We start from the raw sequence: 22,163 nt of genomic DNA, 5'->3' as shown, positions 1-22,163 counted from the left end.
GAACCCACTCAGTTAGAAGGGTTAGGAAAATGACATCAAGAGTACATTAAATGAAGGGAATTAAAAAGTTTTTTTTTTTAAAAGAGAAGACAGACATTTTGATTTGAAGTTTGTATTTTGGTGAAAATTGAATTGGGAAGGGAATCCAAATTAAATAATCTTTCAGACAGATGAAAGTCTGATACCGATTCCGACAATCAGCCGTAAAAAGATTGCGATAAAAACTTGGTCTTGTGTTTTGTTGATGGAATATAGGAAGAACAAATATTATTGTTTAGAATATGATTGACTCCCACAAGGGGAATGACCAATCAGAAGGAGATAAGATAGGCAGAAGACAACAATAATTTGCTCTTCTTCATTCTTGAATTTGTTTCCATACTACTAGTGCTTGTGGCAATGAAATCCAAATCACATGAGTAGTTTAAGTCACATTGCTGCAAAAAAAAATGTGGTTCCTTACCTCATTGATCGCCACGTAGTAACGTGGATGCTGAAATCGCGGCGTGTTATCGTTCCGGTCCCTCACCACAATCCGGACCTCGTGCAGGATGACGGTACCGACCAGCTGGTTGGTACACTGGACTTGAACCACGATGGTGGTGATGTAATTGGGAGGCTGAAAGAAAAAAGGGATGAATTCAGAACTTTGTTGTTATTTTTGCCTAGGGCTATCATAATCCAATGAACAAACTTCTCCATTTTCTCTGTAAAGGTACAGACATAGTGGTAAATAGTTTATATACAAAACGTATCAAAAATTTTACTGAGTTCTAATGTTATTTCAATAAACATGAGCCAAGTTTTTTTTTTTTTTTTTTAACAGTATGGTTGAGAAAAAAACGGTGCTAGTTGTCCATTCAATTTTGATCAACTGGCCATCTAAGGTTGGTAATGGCAGGTAATATATTGCAGCAAATGTGGCAAAATATGCAGCGGTGCTTTCTTGTCATTTTTATAATCCAATGACTGAATTCGTACACCTTCACTGTCACCAATAATTGCTTTTATCCCCCTGTTGACCATTTAGGTAAAAAGGATTTAATTAGTCCTAAATTGCAATTGACTAATTGAGCCTATCAAGCATGTCAGATTTGATTTATGACCTCTCTTATCTGTCCGTTAACTTGAAGTAGGAAAGATGGATGCCAAAGTGTAGAAAATGAGGACAAAATACTTTTAAAAAATACTGAGAAATGTACTCTAAGTTGCCACGAAAGTGCGTTCAGGGGATAATTCAATGTATTTAGTTTCTTTCACTTTAAAAACTTTTAAGTATTAGAGCAATAGAAATACTATGAATCCAAAAATAAAACTAAAGAGTGGATATTCAATTTTCTAATAAATACCATATAAGATTTAAAACAGGTTTTTGCTTTTAAGTAGAATAAAGAGTATTTGATTGTGCAACTTAACCATAGGCTAATATCTATGGTTTAAAAAAAGCTTCTTTAATGTGCAAAGTGAGTAGATAAGTTTCCTATTTTTATATTAACCCAAAAATAATTTTCAGTAATTTTTAGAAGTCTAACTTCCTGACTTTAAAATAAAGCATTAAAAATGCTTCAATTTCTCTTCCATTTGTTATTTGTTTTATTTTTATTTTGTATTTTCCAATTAGTACTTTCCATAATTAATTATATAGTCATTATTCCTCCACTGGGCGGCCCGGCGCCTTGAGTGGTTAGAAGGGGTTTTCTATTGGTACACCAATAAATTCCAAAGACATGCATGGTATACTGATTGGACACTCAAAATTGTCCCTAGGTATGGGTGTGAGTGCGAATGGTTATCCGTCTGAAAAAATGAATGAAAGAATATTTCTCCATTTTGTCTTTCTGCTTTGTATTCACCCAATGCTTTTTGATGTACTGAATATCCTATTTTCTACACTATAGAGTGGAACTAAAAGGTAAATTTAATCAGAATCTGCCAGTACCCATTATAAGCCAACGTGTTTTATAGATAGATCAACATCGGTTAATCATTGTATCCAATGCAAAAAAAGGTCTTACATCTCTGTCCAGAACCCGACCAGTACTGTTAAGATAGAGCCTCTGACGCGTTGGTTCCAGTATGACCCAGTAGTCATAGTTGTCCAGTAAAGTTAACCAGATGGTTCGGCCCGGATCCTGCGCACGTCCATTGATCTGCATGTTTTCCACCAAAACAGTGCCTGAAAAAAAATGGAGAGTACAATTATGTTTTAGTTTCAACGTGTCTCCCTAGCACCAAAATCATTATTTGATTATGTCAAGTCACTATCTTTATCAAACTGAAGCTTCTCAAACTTGGCGGCAACAAGATGCTAACAACTGCACCAAAGAAACATAAACCTAGGAGCATTTATTGGGAAGGGTTCTTGTCGAAAACCCTTAGACTCGCTTGAAGGCGGCCAGCACATTGACGGTCACGCAAACCTTGTAATTACTATTGATTGAACTTGGCCACTAGACTGCCACCTTCTAAGACGACCCTTCCATCCTCCCCTGGCTGTTCATCACAAAATGATTTTTTAGTGGCATGATTAGTACATGAATGCAAAAAAAATGGGACGAACCACAACAATGAAAACAAACAAAACATCATAATTATATGTTGATATATTCCCAGTAATGTTGGAAGGCAGTTATTTAAGTACTTGTGTGACCGTGTTCAACATGTAAACACAATCACAATGCAATTTTGTAATACTTAAGTACCATTCAGCAGGACATTCATAACCTGCAATCACGCAATTACTCTTCATTCTATTCAAAATTAATTCATATTTTTTCCGAGGTGAAGTTGAATGAACCAAATGAACCCTTTCATGCATGAATGATGTTTTTTAATTACATTTATATAGGTGAGTATTTTGGAGACCCCATTAAACATTCAATTTTAGTATTAGTGTCGCCCGCAGAATATTTTCATGGACATTAAAAAAGTGTTTTTTGGATCATATCTGAATTCCATACTCTGGAAGAGCAAGAGCCAATAATGCTAAAATATAACATTTTTAGCAAAGATATGGATGACATCAGTTCTCATGGCCAGTCTATGAAAACAACATGTCTTCACAAAGCAACCATTGACATTGGCCTAACTGTCAACTATTGACTGCACTCATTATACATAGAGTCATTTAGTGCAGAGAAGAACAATTCAGCGTATCCATGAAATTTATGGCGCACCAGAGACAAACAAGAAGAGAGACGAGTTTGGACGACACCTGTGAGGATTGAGGTACTGGAGATTTAATGCACTTTTGCGTTTCTGTGTGCACATAGATTTCCCCACATAAAGGGGTCGTATAAACGTGGAATTAAAATAACAGTAACACGTGACTTTTGCGTAAAATCTCTGCCATTTAAATGGAACCTAAAAGCCATCTATTCCCAGCAAACATGTATTTATTTGTCATTCCTTTCAAATTATTGACATAAATGAATCAACTTGTGTGTTTGGACAATAAACAGCATCAGTTTTACGCAGTATACTTCCAGGAACGTTTCTAAAAGAAGCAATTACTTTATAGGATGCTTCGTATATCACCTGGATTTCTTTTGATTTGGTTGTCCTGAGCAGACCTCTTTGTAAGAAAAAGTAACACCTGCATGACACAATCAAGTTTTGTGCATCAGACGGCTAATAGGATTTTTGGGATAGTTTGTAATGGCCAGACTGCTAACGTCTCTTCTTGCTTCCAAAGTTGTATATAACAGGGACCCACAAGACATACTGATGTGCAAACTAAACACCGTTTGCCAAAAATTAGGAGTGTGTAGAGTTTTAATATCCACTGGGAAAGCAGTTCCAATTTTGCCAATTTTACACCAGTGAGTCACATACCTGCAATTTTTCTGTCATGCCCCTACAAGTCATAGGTTGAGCTTACAATTCTGGTCAAGTCGTTGGTAGAACTTTATGACTTCTGCACATTTATCTCACAGTACTAGCCTTTGTTGCAAAATCAGGTCACTGAGGACAGAGGAAAATTTAGTGCAGGCAACATCTGCTTCCCTGAGCAATTTCAAAGCAGCACACTTAACTCATACACTACCTTTAAGAATGATGGACTTCACATAGGGACATTTGAACTGGGATGGCTGGCATTGAGTAATGCTGTGTATTTTTTAATCGTCAACTTTTGCTATAAAAGTATTGTGTGTGTTTACTTTTCCTTATAAATGAATTGTTTTATTATGTGTTTATATATTTTTCTCTGACTAAATTGTTTTCAATATACCTACTGACGAAAATGTTGGTAACATTCAAAGGTCCCCAGAAAGAAATCTCCATTGGCTCTATATGTATTCAATTACGTTGTTTTTGCCTTTAAAATATTAGTTTGCATAATTTCCAACATTCACATAATTACTGATCCAATTTACAGCACTTGACTAGCTAGGCTTGCCCCAAGAGAGTGTGTAAAATGGCCGGTTTTTATATGTGCATTATGCTTGCCTCAAATTGTATTTCAGTATTTGCAGTAAGTACTGAGCTGTAAAAAAATGTCAAGTGCTTATCGGAAAATGCAAGTAAGTTTTCAATAAGTTATGGTAGACATACCATTCTCCGGCTACAGACTTGTTGCAGTTATTACTTGAGAGTGAATGGAGAATTCTTAAAGCAATAATTTTTCTCAAGTAGCATATGAATCAGACACGAGGATTTGACGTTGCTATACAAACTAATAAAATTGGGATGCGTCTTGAAAACGTAATTAAATTCTATGGCCTAAAGTAGAAAAGGTCAGGATTGTGCTGCACTAGTATCCGGGGCCTTTCGCAGCTTCCAATTCTGAGACGTCATTTTGATTTACAGCCTGGAGCCGCTCTATTGATAATAAATGTCAGACAGACTTTGCTGGTTCGACGAGAGTTGTCTTGAAAGACATCCAAGGTATCAGAACAAGCTGTTGTTATTTTACTAATAGGTCAGTGTCTGTGGTGTGGAAATTATAAAAGTTATATGGAAGAGTTTTGAAATGGATCCTTTTAGGTGGAAGTTGGACACCATATGTGAAAAGGGGCTTTCAATGACCTTCCCAAGTATATACTAGCGAAATAAAAACAACACTTGTAGTCACCGGCTACTCTAGTGGACATCCCAAGTGGTAAAAACAGCTTCCGGAAAAAATTCCATTAGAGCCTCAATTTGGCGCGCTGTTTTCACACGATGAACTCGGCAGTGCTTCATGTCAAGAGAGTTTAGTCTTTTCAGAAAGAATGTCAGACAAAATGCTTTTTGGAGGGTGCAAAGGTGAAGGAAAACAACTGAAAAAGATTTGACCATGTAAGCTGTACCCCTCAACAAATCAAGGACTACCAAAAAGTAAATTTAACTTCATGTACCAACAAAACTGTAAAAAAACTGAGAAAACAACCTTGATGATCCTTTTGAACAACTCCTGCTGGAAATGTACACAAATGAAACCCAGATGGAAGCAGGTATACGCAACAGATGGATGATGCTAAACACCCAAGCTTGCCTCCCAAAACGAGTAATGTGGGCAGAACACACCAGTGAGATTAGCTGCCGTTGCGAGGTTTTATTTTGTGGCTGCAGAAAGCATGAAATAAACGAGCAGGATTTCCATTGAGAACTGTTTAAATGCACATAATGAGTCCAGTGAACATTACAAAACCACCTCTTTCTCCCAAGGATGTCGAGGATAAGCTCAAATTGAATTATGGGCAATTATCCGGGCCATTTATCCACACAATACAGCATAATTATGCTCCTTTTATTTGCATGCATATTCAACAAAAAAAAGAAGACACCTTGCAGTATAATTAAGCTCTCGTCCACACCGAAATACATTACCTCCATCCACAGCAAAATAAATCGAGTTATCGGGAGCCACGAGGCATTTACATTAGTCTTTCATTGTTAGTAGTAGGCGGCCCAGTGAACGAGTAGTAAGCACATAGGCTTTACGGTCCTGTGATCAAGAGTTCAACCCTAGGTTGAAATGCGTCAAATGATCCTTTTCTAAACAAGTTTATCACTGGTATCTGCTGAATTTCAAGTGGGAAGGGCTGACAGGGAATGAACGTAGGAGGAAAAGAAAAATATTATGAAATATTATGTATCATTATGACCTGAATGTACCCACCAATTAGAGTAACATGAGTACATAACCAATCCATTTGGAATGGACGTCTAGTGCTGTTTATGGCAGCCAAACGGTAAACCAGTTTATGACCAATCCATGATTGTTATTACTTAACAGCAATGTGATAATGCAGAGATCTAGTATTAAAAGAAGAAATGATTTAAAACATGATATTGCTGCAGTAACGACACAGCCAATACCACACAGTCGGAATCGACAACCAAAAATAGTATCGTATAACACTATTTTTAAAGACAAAAGACTTACGCCCGCCTTCTTACTCTGCGCTAATCCACTAGGAGCAGGTGTTGCGCGCTAATCCGTTTTTTCAGATCCCCTCTAATTACATATTGATGACCACGCAATCATCCTATCAGGATGTGATCATACAGATTAACACACGGCGCCTGCAAATAGGGGAACTTGTTCCATATTTAATGAGACACCTGGGTGAAATGATAAGAAGCTTGATAAACAGTACGTCAGTCGCATTGTCATGCTCCCTTTTTCACTTTTTTTCTATGTGCAAACCTGTCTCGCTGTATATTTTGCAAATGAAGCACATAAGAGGTTGTTTTGCTCCACACAAGCAAAACGGGCACTTGAAAGCCATCTGTCTGCACCCTACCTTGTTTTTGTACACTTCAGAAAAACAAAAATAGAAAACAATATTCAGATACATGCATAGGATAGGATAGAACAGATGAATTAACTAATTGCGTGCTTTTCACAGCAAGACATATAAAATCCATTTTAACTGGGATAGCTGGCATTGCATGATCATTTATTGGCGGCATTGACAGCAATAGACATCTGATTCAGATAGGTGGAATGTCTATCACTGTCAGAGTAAAAAAGTGTATAAAAAATCGTCTCTCGACAATAGAATCTGCAAATTTTCACTTAAACTAAGCTACCATTTTGACTCCCACAATGAATTTTTCATTGTCTTCTACATGCAAGTGTTTAAACTAAATAAACACTAAACACTAACTCTCATGGGTTCTTCAGAGAATATATTTAAGTTAATGCTGAAGAACAATGTGGGAAAAGTTTGTTTTTCCCTTCCACCTATCTGTGCACTTTATTTTTTTGTTATCAACAGTTGTATGTGACGAAATTCCTTTTCATTGAAAAAGACAACAATGCTTGACACTCCTTTTGACAAGACCTTCTCGTTTTTTTTCTTTGATTTTTTTTCTTTTATTCCTTGTTTTGATTTAGAATTGTTTTTATTTCTTACTTCAGAGAAAGCCTGAGCAATACGGAGAGGATCTTGCTGTCGAGGAGTTCAAATGACGCACGCCATGGTTAATTTATTGAGGCCGTCGCTTCAGGTGCGAAACATATACGCGCCTAAAAGCCTTCTATAGGCTCCTTTTTGTTTATGCAGCCAAGCAAATAATGAGATAAGCAATTTAACAGATAACATCAGTGAATGTCAGCACGAAAGGATAATTTGCTTGATTAGGTCTCATAAACCAGGTTGGGTTTTCCAGCTCTTATCTTGTCTCTGCAAATTTTTTGATTTGTATCTACCTACTGCCCCCAGTAAACGCCATCCGCGAAAAGCAAACGAGTAAAATTATTTTAGTTTGAGAGAAGTCCATTCAGGGCCTAGATAAATGAGTGCATTTGAAGGCCAACACGCGATTAGCTCATTGGCTTTCATTGATGGCGGGAGATTATTGTTCAGGGCATTTATATATGTGTAGACGAAGAGAGATTTGAGGTGGAAATTTGCTTTGATTGTAGTCTTATAAGATTGCAAGATGTCATTGAAAAGCAGTGTGATATTAATATGTTTTATAGCAACCTATAGTGTAAAACTAAATACAGAAGAGAAAATACAGATATGTATCATTTTCCAAACTCATTCACTGCCAGCATAGGTCCTATATTATGAGTTGTGGTAGTACGAAGGAAATTGACCTTGAAAGCGCCTATTGCTGGCAATAATACCCAATTTGATTTAACTGGGAGGGGCCGACATCATTCGATCAGTCGCCCATCCATGTAAGAAACTTAAAGACACTCACTCGATGTCTTAGCCTACTTGACTCGGGAGTGCCCAGAGTTAAATCCGACCTCATGTCATTAAAATGGCACACTGGGGTAAAAGAGAGATCATTATTACCAGGCAACCGGTCTTAAAAGGCCTCTTTTTCCCTTCCACAGCAGATGGCCGCTGGGTTGTCTTGAGTATTCAAAGGTCTCAAGGCAGTTCTGAAATCTAACTAGTTGAAACAATTAATGAGATGAGGTGGATATCTGGATCGCCACAGACTCGTTATCTTCTCCTCAATTTCCTTCCATCACCAACACAATTAGGCTTCTTCTCGCGGCTTATTACTTGAACTTTGCATTTTTACCTGCTTACAGACTGTATTGTTGGTATTATTATTTTTTACATTAGAGTTGTAATGAATGCTGACAAGAATTGGATTACGCTGGGCAAGTATTTTTTTGTTGGTGGTGTTTTTGTTTAATGGCGGTTTCTTAATTTTGATGCAGAATCCAAACTGTATTCCATGTTTTCCAGTTGCTGTTTTCTTAAGAAATATGAAAAATACAATACTCAACATTTTACAGCTCATCAAAAAATATAAAAATAATTTGACTCATTTTCTATTTTATGGCCAAGAAAGAGACTACTTTTTACTTTAAAAAAGGTTAATTTAATCTCATCTCATTTTCTGAACTGCTTCATCTTTATTAGGGTCGCGGGGGTGCTGGTGCCTATCCCAGCTGACTTTGGGCCAGAGGCGGGCGACACTGAAATGGTGGCCAGCCGATCGCAGTAAAAATGTTAATTTTCAATTGATTATTATACATTTTGATAAGGATTTTTTAATAAACATCATAGTTGAATCCGATTAATTTGCATCCTCTCCCTTCTTTAATTTTTTTTGCTTGTTTTATGAAAATGTTCAAACAAGAAACAGGCTGGGATTCTATCGCCTTCAATGGAGTAAAGAGTCGCATTTGTTACCAAGGCAACCACTTCCCAAATTGTAGCCATAATTCTTTACTCATTGGCAACTATTGATGGTGCTCGATGGCAAATCCATTTGAAGCAGTAAGCCTAGCAGCAAAGGAACATTTGTTCCTTTGAATATCCACTAGTGATACACTGATTTCAATTGACAGCAGAAGATAGATTGGACGTATGTCATCGTCAATGGCACGGAAAGTGATAATGCCCATGTGCATGCAGTATATGAATTCCCAACAGCTCGCATAGACACATTTTGGGAAATAAAATTCTACCAAAAGATTGATTTAGTTGTTTATGTTCACACCTAAGGGCTGAGCAGGCCCTCCCAGGTCTCAGCTATTCTTAATCAGGCAATTAAAAAATCAATTTTCCGTAATGTATCCCCTCTAATTACGGTCTAAATATGCTACATTAGGGACGCGGCGACCATTAAATAAAGAAAATGATTATTAGAGGAACGTAGACGTTACTACCTGCATTGGAAGCTAAACAGTTCATTTCATATGTGGATGGTCAGCTCATGAATTGAACAAAAATGACCATGAATATGTTTCAACTCCACTGACGGCATTAGATAACTAATCTGAAAGCAAACAATCATGCTTCAATGTCATTGAGATGATGGCCGTCCAATAGATTGATTTTTTTGTTGATTATACTATAAAAAATGGCTCAATTTGCAGAGCCGGGTCACACGTGTGTTAAAAGAAAATAGCAATTGCATACTGTTTAGTTTGTACAGTATGGTGCTTTCAATTTACTTGTCTGCGTGTGTACGTGTATTCATGCCTGCGTGGGTGGGTTTTGCGCTAATCCCTCGCTCATAAAGTACTCATTTACCTTTCGGCGTCCCTTTATTTTCCTCAGCGAACGCGATGAAACGACCCGCCGTCCGTCCTCGCCATAATGGAATGTAAAACAGGCCGAGGCGACGTTATTGGCCAAAGCAATTATCCCTCTAAATGTCTTTCATCTGGTCTTGGGAGAACCGGTGGCGCACAATAAGGGTGCGTCCTTGTCCAGGCCTTTCGTAATCACCGATTTTAATACCACCGTAAAAAGGAAAGCAAACACAATCACCTGAGTGTAATTATTGTAATCCCACCGGAGGATTGCTTTGGAGTGAGTTTGCTCACCCAAATTGTTTTCACTTTTATTTCACTTTCATTGCAGGAACTAAGGAGGGGATTTGTTTCAATTGTGTGGGAGGGATGGTTGATTAATTGTGTCTTGCAGGTAAATCGGAGTGCACCACTTGCTCGCAGCCTGTTATAATTTTTTTTTTTAACTCAATGCCTAAAGTTCAACATGGTGTCGTTTCAGAGAAAAGGCCTCTTTTAGACTAATGGTCCAACGCAAGCATGTCCAAAATGCGCCCCTATTAGACTGTAACAAATTAGGAAAATATCTTTCAGCACCGCACACAAGCCAGAATTTATTCTACGTTCTGTCACATTTCTCAGTCTTAACACAAGATGGTGCTGATATAGATGATTATATGGAATATATACAATAAATGCAACAGATAGGGGAGAAAAAAGAAAAACGAGGTGAATGGTCCAAATCAAAACACTGGTGCCCATCTGGTGTAGTCTGTGTCACCCAAAATTACTTTTACCTAACAGCCACAATTGAGAAAAATAGTTTTAATTGCATTCCATAGAAAATGCATGCAGAGCACTGTTTGACCCACTAATCAAAATCTTGATTAGTATTACAAAAACTACTACTACCACTTCTACTGCTGCCACTACCAACACTACTACTACCACTACCACCACCACTTTCATACCACTACCGCAAACGTGAACGCTTATTTTCTTTCAATCTGACAGCCTTAACAAGCTTCCCTGACTCAACCACCCCCCTCATTAAACTCTGTTAATGCTAATCCCTCCAGGGGACGCACACAAACACACGCACACGCCTGTGCTATCAAGTGTGCCATGTTGCACACATACAGTATGACGCCGTGTAACACCATCTGCATATGTGGTTGGCCAGCCTGTCTGAAAAGGTAGCGTACCCCCTAGGGTGGAAACATGGCAGGTTATTACATACCGTTGGGGCTCTCCTCATCGATGGTCACAATAGTAGCAGGGGGGCCGGGCCGGGAAAGTTTGCATTCTGTTGAAAGATGAAAAACGGTCAGTTTTGGTGACAATATATGTTAAGAAACTACAAAACAACAACAACAACAAAACATGCAACCCTGTTTAATTACAGTAAAAAGAATAACATTTCAATGTGGAGCATTAAAACTATTCAGCCTAAAAAAATAACCGCATTACAAAATGGAAAGATGTTCCAAATATTTGATTATTTTTACCCAATTACTAAAGAATTTTACTTCAGTTAGTTAAATCATGGCAGCTCAGCGGCCGAGTTGCAAGTGCGGCAGCTTCACAGTTCTAAGGTGAAGAGTTCGATTCCAGGTCAGTCCTCACTGTGTGGAGTTTGCATGTTTTCCCCAGGCTTGTGTGGATTGTCTCTGGGTAGTCTGGTTTCCTCCCACATCCCAAAAACATGCAGGATAGGCTAGTTGAATACTCTAAATTGCCGCTAGGTAAGATAGTGAGTTTGAATGGTTGTCCGTGCATGGCTACCCATTCAGGGTGTCCCCCGCCTGGTGCGCGTAGTTAACTGGGATAGGCTCTAGCACCCCCGTGACCCTTGTGAGGAAAAATGGTTCCCAAAATTAATGAATAATTAAATTATGTTGTGACTAGTAGTTGCCCAATCTAAAATTTATAGTAGGAATTGGATTGGATTTCAAACAAGGTCAATTCCAATCATTGTGTTCATCTTCAAATAAAATAAAAAATGTATTTTCTTTTTTTATCACTTCTTTTAGGTCAACAACTTATTGCCTCGTTTAAAAAAAAGTTTAATTCAAAAAGACATTTTTGTTTTTAAACAAATGTATTAGCTTCAGCTCCATTTATTGAGTCTGACCCAAAATGGATTATATTAAACTTGGGAGGTTTAACCATACAGTATATTATTCATAAGTGGGTTGGGGGAAATAAAACACACAAGAAAACAGACTAATTGGAGTGCAGGTCGTACAAAACAGGGGACAGATATCAAGTGAGGACAATGAGACAGCAACAAGTAGGTCAAAGCATTAGCGAAAACAAAAACAAAAGTTGGAAATTTTACAGATGGAGATCACGTCGGGCAAGACGTGCAATGATAGGGCGGCAGACGGGGGTGGAAACTGAAAGAGAGGAGCCCTCTTACCCTCATATTGCCAGTCTGAAGAGGTTAGTGGAGCCAGAGAGAAGGGCAAAATCATGAAAAAAAAGCATGAACATAAAGATCATTATCAAAATGAGCAGTTATTAGAAGGGGAAAAAAGAGGAGAGACATTGGAGAAATGCATTATTGCAACACATTTACTCCTGCTGCCAGGCTGATAGTGTCGTATGAGATAGAGGCTGCGTTAGGAACATGAATCAATTCCAACATTGGAGTGCAATCAGAAATTGGTGTTGCTTTTAGGAGGAGGGGACAGTTGTAAAGCCTTCTATCGACATGTTGGTTTTGTGGAAGTAGGCTGACATAAGTTAATGTCAAAGGAAAATGTTCGTCATTAGGATTTGATTTAAACAAAAGCTGTGCTTTGACTCCAATATTATGCATCTCGGTAGATTTTAGTCTAAGTCGAAGAGGAATTTCATTGAGAAAAAAAGTGCTTTGCTACCAATTGTTGCAGTTGTTGGTGTTTTCAGTTATGTTTAACGATTTCCAAAGTTATGACGTTTTAAAGAATAAAGATTGGTGTTACCATGTCATTTCGCTATTTTCAGAAATATTTAGAGATAAACATACTTTAGGACCATATTAGTTTCCTGGAACTAAGTTCCATTTGGATAAACTTTGGCACCAATTTTTTGCATCTTGGTGTCATTGAAGGGCATTGGTGTCCAAACTGGTTTGCATTCCAACTGATGAAGAGGCTCTATTTAAAATCTAGTGTCGTATAAGTATAGTCAGTTTAATGCATTCAGGTTCTACGAATTTCAGCAGAAAGCTCTTTGGTTGTACTGCCCATGCAGGATCAGTTGGAACAAAAATGCGCATTTACTGCAGCCCTATAGTTTGGACACCCCTGGTGTTTGGAATCGTTTTTTCCCACTTGAGGGTTTTTCTTATTTCCAGACAAAAATAGTCTTTAGGCACCACCTTGGGGCTTCCTAATGATGACAAATTACCAAGGTGAGTAGTGCTTTACTACATTTTTTGTGGCTTTTGAGGGATTTGAAGAGAATTGCTTAGTCAAAAGTAGTTATTTGACATTTTATCTAAACTACAATGAATTTAAGTCAGCCTTTTAATTTATTTCACACCATTGACATCATACAATCCATTTGCCCTGGGAGAGTCAAATGAGCAAATCAACCATCTCGTCTTACATACGAGCATGTCACGTTAGAAGCCATCAGCTGGTGGGTCAGCGGCACCGCATTACAGTTGCAGTTTACGGTTTCGCTAGCTCTCAACAACTGTGCACCTGTCGCAGGTACGAGCAGGCAAGGCAACGTTACATAAAATATGCATGGCGATAGCATTTCAATCAAGAGCAAAGGACCGACGAACACTTAGAAAATCTAACTGACGTCTAAATTCTTTTGTTCAGAAGCTTCACGGATAATTCTTGGAGTGCGTCCGTCGTTCCCACTTTGGGTAGGATGATAATTAGGCAAACCTTCTACGGAAATGAAAGCGAACGTATTCGGTAATAGGTGCAAATTGAAACCGCTAAATAGATAACTGTGGCTGAAGGCTGGAAGAATAAACAAGAGTCTGCATCTAAAATGCTGGTATGCTAATGTGGTCTTGAAATAGATGCAGCCTGAGTGGGGGGGGGGGGTACAAATGTGAGAGTCAGAAGTGGTGTTATGCTCAAGATCAAACTATCCCGCTGAGACTTGATCGGAAAGGAGATCAAGACTAAATACCAGGACCATCGAATTGCATTAAAAAATTGGATACATATATGATTTAGGTTGAGGTCATTAACAGGGATGGTGGAATGCTCAAACAAATTGTTCAATTTATACATATTTTTTATCAAGCAACACAGTATAGAGCTCCCTTTCTTTTCTAGGTCATGAGAATAAAGAGTTATTTATGTTTTATTCTTTTTTAATTGTATTTTTACCTCCGCCAGTATCTGAAATCAATGGAAGGTGGGCGTTATGTATTCGGTTCGGTATGTCTGTATGTTTGCCTTGAATATAACGGAAGAGATTATCATGAAACTTTAAGTATGCCTATTAAATGAAAGGGATGAGGTGATCAAATGTAGGGGTCAAAAGGTTGATAATAGGAATTTCATGATAATGCATTAGCCTATTTTAATTCAAATTTCCAGAATAGGGCAAATGATGAAGAGGCGTCAAAGGTCAGGGGAAGAAGGAAATAAAGTTCAAAATAACGTATTGTATTTTCATTTCTTGAGGTCACATACACATAATATCGTATCAAATAGATTGAAAAGAACAAAAACCTACAGTGGCGAATATTACTGATTTGGCGATTTACTCCCCATCTAAATTGTCAAGTGTCCTCAATTGGCCATAGTTTTTTCCCCAAAATAGTTAGAAGTCTCTATTGGATTATGTTGATTTATTTTTAAGTCAGCCAAGAGAAAATAATAAATATGCCACAGAAAATGCAATATTTTTTTTAACTCTTCTGCTACCTTTGGTGGAGTGCTACAATGCCTTCCTGGTCCAAATAGATTGGACGTCTATGTGCGCCAATAGCAGTGAATAAGTTGAGTACCGAACGTGCACATTTAACGACATTGTATTTTACCAATGGCCGTTTATTTATATTACCCAGCATGTCTTGAAATATACGTGAATGTCATTCTGCAGAGCGCAGACTTCCGCCAAGGGCAGTCATTTGGCGCCGCGTCAGATTGTAAACCTTCTCATACACACAAAAACACATCTTGCATATGAATTCGGGCAGTCGTGAAAAACAATATGTGGTCCTGTTAGAGCAGATGCTGAGGGAACGAAAGGTATAAGCGTTATCACAAGTACCCTAGTGACGATAAAAAAAAACTAGGATAATAAAAAAACAAGGGATTCTTTCGATAGGTCTTATAGATTATTTTAAAGATTAGTTGATAATTAGCTATATAAATCACACTATGTGGCACTGCATTTAAAGTTGTGAAGGAAATAAAATTGGAATAAAATAATAGATTAATATGATGTATCTAGTTTTTATTTCTTACATATCAAAAGCTGATTTTTGCAGTAATTATTAAATTTGTGAGTTTGCTCTTATTCAAATCTACAGATCTGATTTGTTCTTTAGCATGTGATAAATCAAGTCATGTTGAAAGTGTTACAGTGTTAAAAAAACTAGTTTCTCCTCCCATCGTTGCAAATTTAAATGGGGCTCGTAAAGAGCCTTTTTTAATTCTCTTTTGAGTTAATTTACTCTGCTAAAATGACTTGTTACACCAACTTAACCCCGGTGCAATTTAAAACTCTAACGTTTGGAGACAGTAGTGTCATTTCATTTTGAGTACATAATAAAACTAAGTATTAGTTTCAATGTGTTGTATGTTCACATGATCATTGCCAGAGTACATAACAAAAATATGTATGAGCTACTGTGTGGTGTATGTTCGCAAGATCATTGCCAAGGTTAAAATCGAGCTTGTTAGCCTTTGTCTTTACTGATTGAAATGCAACAATGGTATTATAAAGCTGCAACCCAAAGAAGGGAGGGCAGCATTGTGGGCCCCATTTTTTTTTTTTTGCCCTGCTTAGAGGACAATTTTTGGCCACCAGTCTTACTTGATGCTTTGATAATGAAAATCAGTGAAGCCCTTAAAAGGTAATCCTCAGACGACATCCAGTGCAACAAGGCAGAGCAACGTTCAATTCTGGTCAGTGACATTTAGTTGTTTTTCGGAACCAAATGTTTCCTTTCCCCCCTACTCTTGCCATTCAATTGCATGTTCTTTCCTGTGGTTTCAAATGGAAAAGTAACCTTTTTAAGCAAGCGATAAATCAAACCCCTCCCCTGCAGAGGTGTACAAGTTAAAATACAAATGTTAGCACTCGTAGATGTCCAATCAATTTGAACTGGGGGTCCTTGGGGGGCTTAGTGTAACAAGTGAACCGTTGTTCATTTGCTATATTGGTCTATTTTTGTAACACAAGTCATAAATAATTTTATAAAATAAATATAGAATGGCCACAAATAATAAGAAATGAAAAATAATTCCAAAAAGTATTAATGATTTTTGTATCCGGTAGAAAAATAATTGATTTTTAAGAGTCATAAAGTCATAAAAAGTTTATACTGCCGAGGATAAGTGATATCAGTCAAAAAGGAAACAAACCAAATTTTGACCAAGTGACCTAAAAAAGTAATCGAACAAAGCCTAAGGGATTGCAAGTAACTTTTTCTAATGTTCCATTAACTTGCCCAGTTTTAGACAGAGAAAACGAGGATGGCCAACCGCCAGTATTCATAGTAAACAGCTGTACAGGTTCATAATACAGCCATAAATACCTTTTCCATCTTATATAAAAAATGCATCCCGCCTAGAGGAATATGGCATTTAGGAATTAACACTTTGGACAGGATGTTCTCAATAAGATGTCATGCAAACAGGTTAACGATAGGACTAATCCACACAGCAGCATGTGGGAAATAATTCAAGAGGGAAATTAAAATGAAAACGAGGAAATTGCAGCAATCCTTGCGGCGGCTGCTGGCGGGCAGATGGCAGGTCATGACAAACAAGCACTGTGGCTTATATTTGGGGGGTGGCTGTAATCACAGGATCAGACATCAAAAGACTCGCGGTATTACAGGTACACTCCATTAGTCTTCTTTCTTAAGACTTATTGATTTGGGACAATATAAAATATCAGAGTGAAAAGGGGCTTGGTTTGACACTCAAATTGAAAATACAGTTCATAGATAAATTGATAATTTTATGTCACTTCATCTATCGGAGTCCATAGAACTGAAACAAACTGGAACAGACTAGATCGAGTAATCTTTTGAATAATTTGGGGTAATCGCTATATTTGATAGGTTATTTAGGTTTACTGTGTGGTAGTAACTTAGCTCATTTGTTGCCATGCCATTTCAAATGGATTGGACGTCTATTGCTCTCATGGGTAGACAATTAGTGAATTAGAACATCGTGGCAAACTGGCGCTAGAATTCTTTTCAACTAAATAGACATAATCATAACAGAATGAAGATATCGTTAACAAGATTAGGCTTTTGATCGACTAATTCTTTTTAGTGTCGTCTGTTTGTTAGTGTCGGCCAAGAATCCGATCCATGGCACAACAGGCAATTTGCGCTGTTCCACTCTTTGGTGGGTAAATGGATGGATGAATGCATCAGCTGCTATTGACAGTGATAGAGGACCATTCATTCATTTGGTGCCAACACCCTTACTTCAAATGAATTGGATGTCTACTAAACCCATTTGACTAAAAGAGTTAAAAATCCACTTTGGTTTTAGAGAAAGAAGAAGTGCAATCAATTCCCACTTGGTGGCGGTGTGATTCTGAGTGTGTATGGTTGTCTGTGACCACTTCAGGGTGTAGTTCACCTGACTCTGGCATAGACTCCAGCACCCCACAACCCTGACAAGGTAGTATGTCTACAAGTGAGAAACCAATTCAAATACACAGCAGAAAAATGAAAATTTGACATCTAATATTATCCAATGGGTTAAAAGTAGTTCTTTAGGAAATTTAGCCCCAGAAAGGCAGAAGGAGATTTGTCTTTAGCATTACTGCCCCTAATTTGGCAGTTTAACGCACTTGGCACCTACAATAAAGTGATCGGCAGGTCAGGAAGCGGCTGGCAGTTGCTCTGACGACCAATCATCGCTAATGGCCATTAGGACACATTAAACATTGTTTGTTTGGTTTTATTCTCTGCCGCGGAGGATTAAATCGATGTGAATGCAACTCACAATTCATCCGTAGCTTCATTTTTTTCCATATGGTCTTACGGCTTGAGAAAGAAACATGAATTCATCTATGACCAATCCTTGTTATATGATTTGGAATTGGTCCACATTTACAATCAACTGAACCGCTGCTAACCTAAGAAAACGAATATATTGTTTGCAGGCGATGATCCGTGATAAAGAAAAGTACAATGTCAGTCAATTGAGCGCATGCAAGGCCGTATGATAATGCAGGGCGATGAGGGCATTTTGAGCTCTGTGTAAACATGTCATTTTACCTCGTGGCAAGCTGAGAGGATCATAAATAGTAGCGCAGAGCTCATTATTACATTTGCCAACAGGGTATGCCCTCACTCATGTGGGTATTCTCTGTTTATATACTCATAAAGCATATCCACCATGAAAGTAGAGCGGTTGTTTTGGTGAGCCATGTTATAAACATGTATATTCAATGGGCTGGGAACTTTCTTAAAAAAAAATCTAATTGTGTCACGGCATTTAATGTATTCATTTTGAATAGTAATCACAATAAATACCATATTCTACGACCCAACAATTAAAGAAAAACAAGATAAATTGCTTGGGTTTTTTTGTTTTTTCCACAGACGCAGACAATTTGTAAAAAGCTCTCCCTCAGAGACTGTATACATTTCGGGCTTACATACTATATTATTGCATGACTGTCTTGACTCATTTCCTCCCCCTGACAACAACAGACATCCAATTAATTTCAAAGGAAAAGGCATGTGATTGAATGCTGCAACAGAGACCATTCTAATGGTAAATTTTGGCAGCAATCTGTTGGGTCCTTTATTTATCAATGTGCATAGTGAAATTTTACATGAAATTGAGCTGGCAATCTGTACGCTCGTGCGTCCAAGCAAGATTCTTTTGAAGGAACATAAATCGGTCAACGTGCACAGATTTAAGCACACTCGTTTCAGCAGATTGAAAGGCACGGCAGATGTGTGCTGCTAATTGGTGGACGAGAGTGGCAGTGCAGCAACTATTGTTAATTTCCACCCGCCGCCCCCAAAAAAAAATGTTCACATAGATTTGTATCAATCCAAGAATTGTGCAACATAATATTGCAAAATATCTCAGAATATATTTTTTTAAACACCCTTAATCTGTATCTCTCTATAGAAGCCTTGTGTTTTGTTTCTGATCAGCAACAGCTCTTAGAAGCAAGACCTCCAACGCAGAGGAATCAAATCAGCGGCTTCCTCACTGCACGGCAAAAAAATTGCATGGATCGATGCTAAGGCAGACAGCACCGCATGGCTTCTTTTTGCATGCTGTTTCCACTGTTCCAAAGAAAGCTCCGACTTTTAATTGTCTGTGGGTGTTTATTGTGAAGGGTCAAACTGGCAGTGCTATTGATTAAAGTATCAGATGGTGAAAGGTGCACATTAATTCCCACAGTATCACAATAGATCAAAGATAGACAAGCGGATTTGCTTGTCTTATACTTAGGCATTTGTATGTCAACTAAATGCATTTTTAATGACAATTAGAAAAATATCCACACATCTAGATTATGAAACTTGGTGGTACTCAAAGTGGGGTATGAGTGCAACCATGGGTAAATGTGTTCTCTCTAGTGGTACATAAAAGATTGACTGAATTATATGTTTAAAGAACTTTTGTTAATCTAGTAGAGATCCACTGTAGCCATTTTTTTTTTAATAATAACCTTTTTATCTAAATAGTTGGCTGTCCTTGAGCACCCCCAGCTCATCTGAGTGTATTACTAGTTTGATTTAATATAGATATTTAATTGTTTTATATTAAGCATTATTAAAAATTGCCCTATTTAAATTTCATTCCATCCCATTTTCTGAACCGCTTTATCCTCACCGGGCTAAAAAAAAAAAACCTTGATTAATGAGATACTGCACTACGTTTGGACAAAACCTAACGTTGCAATCACAGCACCGTCCATACGTGACGGCCTACCGAGAAGCTCCAGGTTTGGTCATTTGGGGGAACTCTGAGTACCTTTCTGCTCATCCTTTGCCCCCGCTGCCCCCGAAGCCTGATTACAACCCACTGGCAGACCACTGTCAATCCAGTGCTCCCCATTTTTCTAAAGGCTGCTCTATCAAGACACAAGCAGCACATCTGTCTTCTAATCAGAAAATCCCTGAAATAGACAACCACTGCCGCTCAGAAATGTACAGAGAGTCACATGGCGGGAGCCTCCATAGAAATATCGACTAATCCACACAGGACGCTCAGAAACCCATAAAGCCTGGTGTGTGTTTGCATGCGGATTAAGCGTCTAGGGGGATTTAGGGGTGATGTATGGACACTGCGCATCTGGACAGAGTGCTCTGGAATGATGTTTGACCTTCCGTGGACGCTCGTTGAACTGTAGTTCATCTTTCCCAGCCACTGACGGTACTATTCAGGTTTTTAAATATCTTATGGGCATTATTTATCAAATTATAAGCATCTTTAACATATTCTCTACCATATAATTGACAGTAATAAACATAGCTGGCATTGAATTTTGTTTTTTTTGTCCAGTGGCACCGACGGTGTTAAATGGCCAAATGGATTGAAATTATACTGCTGTTCTGGCAGCCAAAGAGTTCATTATGAGAAAAAATTGAAGCTGTTTGCCGAGTAGGAAGGTCTATGTAATTCCTCAGTTTCATCGTCATAAACAGCAGAATGGCAAAGTTATGGTTAAATCTATCTAAAGAGAGTTCTTTTTTAAGCAACTTTGGTTCCTCCATCACCCTTAATGACTTGAAAAGTTATATTTCTTTTTTTTTAATCCGACACATGTTCAAATATGTCATTGCCCTTAACTCAATTTTAATCATGAGTGGGCCAAGGACAGAGATTTACAAGCGAGAAGACGCCGTATTGAGGGTGAAAAAAAATCTGCCCGGTTAAACCAATATGGTTAGACCTTAAGAGCTCACATGGGCAATAACAGTCTGACTGACCTGATAAATGCAAGAGGAGTTTGCGTTTGATTTCATTGTAGGCCACACTAAAAACTTGTTAGGTGGCATGCTGGAAAAATGGCAAAATGTCACCAAATGACTTTGCACATAGAAAATGTGCACACAGGGTTACATCATTGGTACTTTTGTTGGGCAGGAAGCATTGCTTTTCTCACACAATAAGATTGGATGGCAGTGAAGCCAAATTACTAATAAAATTGTTTTCATTTGCATATGCTCTCCAGTTTTCTGTCAGGCAACAAGAAAAGCATGAAATTGCTGCCCAAGCACAAATTAAACTCCCACATATGCAGCAGAATTACAAAAATGAAGACATTTGAAGACATGAGTAAAATATCTATATCTATATATATATATATATATATATATATATATATATATATATATATATATATATATATATATATATATATATATATATATATATATATATATATATATATATATATATATATATATATATATATATATATATATATATATATATATATATATATATATATATATATATATATATATATATATATATATATATATATATATATATATATATATAGATAGATATAGATATATATATATATATATTCATATATATATAGATATATATATATTTATATATATTCATATATATATATATATATATATATATATATATATATATATATATATATATATATATATATAATATTAGTAGTAAAAATGGATGCAGTAATATAATGAGAATTAGTCATAATAGTTCAAATCCCATGAAAATGATGACAGGTATTGGAAAAAAATCAAATTAACCAAAGTTCAACCCTCCCTGTTCAAATTGATTGGACGGTTGCTAGCAACAAACTCATGACAGCAGGAGGATGCTTTGACAGCACACAATTGAACGTCTATCATCATCTCAGAAAAGTTGACAAACACTATTTCTTGATGGCAGTATGAATAGCTGGTGTTCATTTTTGGTAAGGAAACCAGCATTTGGAAGCTAGACCTTGAAAAGTCCATATTGCTCAGTATCAAGTTATTTCCGAGAATGCCTTTCAACAGCCGTATCGGGACTGATACTAGTACTCTTGTCGGTGCAACACTAAGACGATGACTGTCCACTTT

The 22,163-nt window shown here is 37.4% G+C and overlaps 1 protein-coding gene across 1 annotated transcript in view; it reads right to left on the bottom strand.

Moving 5' to 3' along the window:
• The window catches only part of LOC144205212 (protocadherin-15-like), a 129,783-nt gene that overhangs the window by 73,500 nt on the left and 34,120 nt on the right, over nt 1-22,163 (bottom strand). The window contains exons 7-10 of the mRNA XM_077729419.1: nt 12,345-12,359; nt 11,163-11,228; nt 2,016-2,176; nt 464-619 (exon numbers count right to left, since the gene is read on the bottom strand). Coding sequence (XP_077585545.1) covers nt 464-619; nt 2,016-2,176; nt 11,163-11,228; nt 12,345-12,359 — 398 coding nt within the window. The remainder of the gene's footprint in view (nt 1-463; nt 620-2,015; nt 2,177-11,162; nt 11,229-12,344; nt 12,360-22,163) is intronic.

Source organism: Stigmatopora nigra, chromosome 12 (genome assembly GCF_051989575.1).
Source record: "Stigmatopora nigra isolate UIUO_SnigA chromosome 12, RoL_Snig_1.1, whole genome shotgun sequence".
NCBI lineage: Eukaryota > Metazoa > Chordata > Actinopteri > Syngnathiformes > Syngnathidae > Stigmatopora > Stigmatopora nigra.
The sequence above is the reverse complement of the archived record's forward strand: the minus strand, read 5'-3'. Positions and strand labels throughout refer to the sequence as shown.